Source organism: Varroa destructor, unplaced genomic scaffold (genome assembly GCF_002443255.2).
Source record: "Varroa destructor unplaced genomic scaffold, Vdes_3.0 BEIS01000001.1, whole genome shotgun sequence".
Taxonomy (NCBI): Eukaryota; Metazoa; Arthropoda; class Arachnida; order Mesostigmata; family Varroidae; genus Varroa; species Varroa destructor.
The window spans coordinates 35,224,822-35,231,209 of NW_019211454.1; the positions used below are offsets into that span (position 1 = coordinate 35,224,822).

The 6,388-nt window shown below is 42.0% G+C and overlaps 1 protein-coding gene and 1 long non-coding RNA gene across 7 annotated transcripts in view; one reads left to right on the forward strand and one right to left on the reverse strand.

Moving 5' to 3' along the window:
- Positions 1–6,388, forward strand: part of LOC147758562 (uncharacterized) — a 107,429-nt gene that overhangs the window by 68,876 nt on the left and 32,165 nt on the right. The window lies entirely within an intron of this gene.
- Positions 4,511–6,388, reverse strand: part of Dlg5 (MAGUK family member discs large 5) — a 50,396-nt gene continuing 48,518 nt past the window's right edge. For all 6 annotated transcript variants that reach the window (XM_086976861.1, XM_022809458.2, XM_022809546.2 and 3 more), the window contains one exon: positions 4,511–6,272. In XM_086976861.1, the coding sequence (XP_086832987.1) occupies positions 6,163–6,272 (110 nt within the window). In that variant the 3' untranslated portion in view covers positions 4,511–6,162. The remainder of the gene's footprint in view (positions 6,273–6,388) is intronic.

A 6,388-nucleotide genomic window follows, 5' to 3' on the forward strand; every position in this document is an offset into this window, starting at 1 on the left:
AGAAGGCTGACAGACTATGAAGTTTTATGCCGTGCTCCGTTTTGATTTAGCAGGGAAGCGTTGTACAATATCGCATTTCCTCTATGCAGTGCGATGTAACGTTCTTCTGCATGACGGGAACCGCCCAAATCGTCGGCGGCTTCTAAACCATACAGTGCACCTTCGTGCTTAAATGACACAAGAAAAACGGCATAATCCGGTGATATTGTTTTTGCTTCGTCGTGCTCGAAGAGACCTCTGACAGATTCTGAGATAAATCTGCCGTCTTCGCTGAAAGTGAGTGCGACGCCCAAAGCAGAACGATAGATCGGCCTAAAGCAACCATATGACTTATGAGGGTGTCACGATTTAGGCACACACGAACATGTGAAAGGAAAACGAAAAAGAATAAGGCAGCAGACAAATCCTAAAAAGTCTGATGACACCATCATGCAGTAGTTATTACTTTTTTTTTGAGACTTGCTGAGGCAGCCAGAAGGGAGGCGACGATTCCTCAAATTGGCATCATGTAGCAACCGAACGGAGCGTCGTGGCCTAACGATGCTCTATAAAGCATAATCGGTCCAACATTTTGTTTCAGAAAACGAAGTATCAATTACTCACAAAGAACCCAAGGTGCGGGTTAGTCTGCACTCTGCGATTCTTGTCCGCCGAAATTTTCGCATAAGGCCGTACCGCCATTTAGAGGTGCTCCTAGCTTTTGTCCGAGGCAAAGGCCTTTTTGGGCTTTGTGGACGTGGTTGGGTTTCGCTGCCTTCACCTTTTTTCTCCAGTGTTTTTCTAACGTCGCTTTATCGAAACTTCCAAAAGAACTACTATCCCGCACTAGCTGAACGCGAATATGCAGAACACCCTTACCGAAACGTTGTTGAAGAATAGCGACATCTTTACAAATTCGTCAAGTCTATATTGAGCTCTTGACCGATGCTTCGATTATGCTGCTTTCGCTTGCGCCAGACGACGACGAACCCATCAAGATAGTTGTCGTTCGGCACGTTTTAATCATCTGAAGACTCGCGCGCCAGTTAGGGACACAGGTTCCTTTCTCAAAATGGCGCCCCTAGAAATCTTAGGACCTCGACGTCTAGGTTTCTTCGGGAGTGTGTAGCGTGGATTAGAATAACACGCCATTAAGTATACGCTGACATGATTAGCTCTAGTTTATTGCCAAATGCTTTCAAGATTGAGTTGTGTAAGAACGATCCGTGGATTGAAAACAAAACCTTCAAAGAACCTATTGTCGATCCTCTTAAGATATATATTTCCACTATTCGACAGTGGCAATCTACGGTTAAAAAAGCGTCTACATATATAATAGAAACAAGCAATTTATTAGTGGATACGTTCCCTTGTTGCGTCCGCCATACTGAATCTACCTTGCTCAGTTCGTTCGAACTGAACTTGAATGTACAAAGCTATTTTGGTTAGCTCTACTCTACGCCAACTTCCTAGTAACTTTTATAAACTCTATCCACAAGCGCTTTCAAGTGGACGTATAGCATGTGCCCTGATAAGGCGTTCACCTAAAACCTATAGAATACATAAAGGAATCTAAAAATAACTAAAATTAATCATTTTAACGGGATAAATAGCTATAAAATAGTCTAAACGATAGACTCCCATCAACTCTATACTTGGACTGGTCATTCGACAGATGGCCAGCGGAATAGACGAGCCCGTTTATAGACATGACGATTGTAAATACGAGCACGGTTCAATCATTCTGGATACGTTTAAATCTTGACGCTTAACGTTAGTCATCTTAACGCGTGACGAGAACCGAAGTCAAAGAAGAAAAAAAGCTTTTCCCCCGCAAACTGTGGAAGAGATGTGTTCGTAGGTAACATCGAGCCGTGATCTCCTTCGATCTGAGCCTATAAAGGCACATAGACATATAAACACACAGAATTCGTCCGCTTAATTGCGTTCGATGGCGAAGTTGTTTATTTTTCATGAAGAGATTGACGTCCTTGTCTTACTATTTTGTCATTATAACATTTTCGTCTATGGCACGAAAGTACAATAGCCGTCATAATCATGATCCGCAGTAGCATTTTAGCAAGCAATTCATCTTTAATTAATATCAATAATATTATTGTTAGTCTAGATATGATAGGCGAAATTTTCTGTTTTTGAGCTAATAATGGTATTACTATCGTTATTTTTGTTATTTCTACTCTTATTGTCACACAGTTTATATAAGCATAATATTGAACCAGAGAAGAAGCCGTGTAGGTCAGTAGCTCAACATCCATGTGCTCTGCTGTCGTTTATGCCGAGGTGTTCTGTCGGGCAGGACAGCTCTGGGTGACGGCGAGAATTTTTCTTGCTTGAACCGTCCGTTCCGCCCGAAAACTCTGCCTCGACAACGGTACACTCCTAAGAAAATTGAACTGGAAAAAATTATTAACGAATGAAAATATTGACTTCCAGCAGGCGCGGTTTTCATTCTGTGTTTCTACTGCTTCAGCCGGTGCACTTCCTGTTACATGGTTACCAGCCGACGTCGTGTTACGGCCTCTACTCTATACCTTGTCACCTGCGTCTCTGCCCGCCCCCCGCCGCCTGATGAAGCTATTAGTGTGAAGTTAGCCTTTTTTTTAGCAAACAGATGAGTTAGTTTTTACAATCAAGTCGCTTTTTCATACTACTACATAATTTCTAATCGTTGCCCAGATGACATGGTATGTTGCACGTTAATGTTGCTACAATTCTGACTCATGAATCGTTAGGCTGTCGTCAAAAGTATGATCTTTGCAGAGCGCACTCTGATGCCATTGTATGGCTTTCTTCAACTTCTATTGGCCTATCTAAGATGCTTACATAGATAAGACGATCATGCAACAAATGCTTACGTCGCTGCCATCCGATAGCGGTCAGTTACTAATCAGGAAGACGATAATGGTATATGGCCTGGCACGACGCGTTAGATTATGCGCGTGTCTCACAGGCACATAAGACGATATCGGTTGATTCTGGGAGATGGCGTCCTTATTGTAAAGCCATTGTTATTATTGTTGAGTTAAAAGGTAGTGTTTATCGGAAGGTTCGTTGAGAAGGTCTCTAATAACCCATCGAAATGATTTCTAACTAGCAAACCCACATAGCTTCCGATAGCTTTCGGGTGTGGTCCATGAAACTGCCGCGTGTCATATCGCTGATCGATCTACTTTACTAGCGAACAAACACTGTTTCGTAGGGCCGTAACAAATCACTTTCGCCAAACGGTACGCTTCGAATCCCCCGATTCGTCCAGGATTTCGTCAGCGAGATGTTAAGGTCCTTCTAGATCAACTCCTCATTGTATGACGGATCACAGGTTCATTTTGTTTGAATTTTTGTTAGAAGGATTATTTTACGAAATTCAGCGGCTTTGAAAAGCCGGCTTTCTTGAGACTGTTCCTGTTTCCTTTAGCAACTTTTTAGCCATTTCTCTAAACAGATATTCATATAAACACAAAGGCTGTACAATGGATATTTTCTGATAACAACAGGTTATAGGGCGCTCTCCGCTATTAAATGTCGGCAGGCTTGTAGGTTGGCCTATTTGGTAACGGGTAAATATATAAAATATCATGCAGCGTAGGCAAAACAGTTAAGAAAATGATGGCAGGACATTCGGGCATATTTGTTTTGGCATCATATGGTTACCATTCGATGTCTTCACCGTTGTAACAATCGGCACAACAACACTTGCTTTTCATTCAGTCGCCGCGCTTCCCACCAGTCAAACTGTCGTTGTCTCCCAAACAACTGATATTAGTACTTCGTACTCCAGATCGAGCGGTCTTCTTAAAATGTCGACCTAATTTCGCGCTTTCCGTTCTTTTTGCTGTTATATTTACTACTTGCGCACGTTTTTCATACTTTGGTAGGCAGATCGATGGCCAACTGTGTGCACAGGCATAGTCTTTTTATTTTTTTTTCTCTTTACTAGGCCACACCGATGACTCAAACGTTTACAGCGTCTAGCCGAAAAAGCTATACCCAAAGAGAGTCAGTATTCGTATTAGTAGCACGCCCTACGCACACAATCTACGCGTTTAGCTAACGCGTAGATTCCGAAACTCGTCAGTGGCACGACAGCCGAGCTCCCTCTGATGCACGTTCAACAATAACTTGCCATTTATCCATACAACGTTAGTAACTACTTTTCATTAGTTATGTTGTTGTAATAGTAGAGGTAGGGGCATTATATCGGCCACACAAGTTCCATCACAGATCGTTACAACCCGTTGTAGCAGAAATAACGCCTCTGGTACGATTTCCTCATCGTGTACATAATTTGTCTGTGCAGTAATTTTGTTAATATATTTCCACGAAAGATTTAACCAATGACTTGCGAATCATGCTTACTCTATCTGTTGATGACCATTGCCTGCTTGCACATTGTATTGCCTTAGGTAAGGGTGAAGTCCATCCGTTGTTACAATGGGATAATTAGTGAAGACGAGCATAGTAAATCCCATTGAAAAAAACAAATTAATCTATAGATGACAAATGCTCCGTCTTAGTTATTAGCCACATTCAATTGCTCAAGGTTTATTTTCTACTTTTCATACAATTCACTCTGGATAGTTGTGACGATACCGGACAGCGGTGATGGAAATTCATATCGACACTGCAGAAGCTAAACAATAAAAAAGCACGTAGCCGCTCAATAAACTCAGCGTTCGTAGAAACGGTAGGGCCTCCTGTAGTTACGGCTGCGTAAAAATTATACTGTTCAGAGGAGCAGTGGTGGATGTCGTTGGTTGTTTGCCAAGCAGGTCTATCGCGCAGACCCTTCTGCTCTTTCGTTAACGACGATATACAATCTCCAGCAGATGAAATTATTGCTACTCTTCGCTGCCGGGGCAAGTTCTGCCCTACAGCGAACTCCTTACAAAGGACTACGTTTGTAGCACCGCGCACCCGGATACGCCCTCCCTACTACATCGTACATAGGCAAAAAAAAAAAGTCTAAAACAGATAATTTTATTATTAACCACAATTTTACACTAATTACTCAACGTAACGATCACTACATATATTATCAATGCAGACGTGTATGTGATAGATACAAAACTAGCTAGCAAAATAAATCGTTATACTGTGTGATTTTTGTTTTATTTAAAGAAAGAAAAAAACACGCATAGGCGCTTTGGATCGCTCTACCAACATCGCTGCACGTGTTCAATCATGTGTCTGTGCGTCACGTTACAATGACGACAATTGAAGCTTTTTGCGGCCTTTACTATTAACCCTGAACCGTCAACATCTGAGTTCTTCAACAAATTTAGCTTACTCTCCCTCTCCCTCTCCCTCTCTCTCTCTCGGTTCTGGACGAGTCGTCGCTGTTGTCAGTCTGCAGTGGTCGTGTAGATCATCGTCATCATTGGGTTGTTAATCTACATTGGACGACTATCTATCTGACAGCCCGAAGAGAAGCGGTACTTTGAAATGAACGCCAACAAAACGAATATACGTTCGGTAATATTGGAACTACTATTGTTATATAACAGTACTATAACTTGTTTCACTAGTGTTAGTTCACGTTAGCCATTTTACGTAATTACAGGGAACGATCGACTAATCGCTCTTCGCAATTCTCTCTGTTGTTGTTGTTGTTGCTGCTGCTGCTGCTGTTGCTGCTGTTGCTGCTGCTGCTGCTGCTGCTGTTGCTGCTGCTGCTGCTGTTGCTGCTGCTGCTGCTGTTGTTGTTAAAGTCGATGTTTTCGTTTGCGTTCTCAGCGAAGCTGCGTCTGCGGCGAACGCGAACGCCAGATACCTCATTATCAGCAGATACCAGGCCTGTTCCGAAACGATGGCTGTCCTATTCTAGACTTTCTATAGTCGATATTAGCGTTACATAGTTGCTATCATTATTCATATATACGTTTATTCTTATCGCCATTATTAACGATAATATAGTTATAATCGCTTGGAGTATCGCTGACTTATTGTATAAACAACAATTGCTGTTTTTGCAGCAGCTGTTGCGAAATAAGTATTATTGCTTGGGATACAGGCGTTCGTTTGGTACTGCTGATTTGTTTCGCTTTGGTTTTTATTTGATTGATTGGTGGTGTCATTTAATAACGCTGGAAGACTGACCACGACCACCCGAACCTTTGGCGCAACTCGTCAGCATATGTCGTATTGCCAGTGTTTATAGCGAGGCTAATATTGCACGCTAGCTGTTGAGATCCAGACCGTTTTATTCTGTTGGTCCTCAACGCACGTCTTCACCTGTGTGCACATATACGTGAGATTGTTGCCTTGGATTACGCCTGAAACGTCCGTCACGTAAATAGCAAATCATATGGATGCGGAAAATTAACTACAAGCCATAGTTTGACTTTACTGTTCATTTTGTTGTTGTTCCTTTATTATATATATATATATA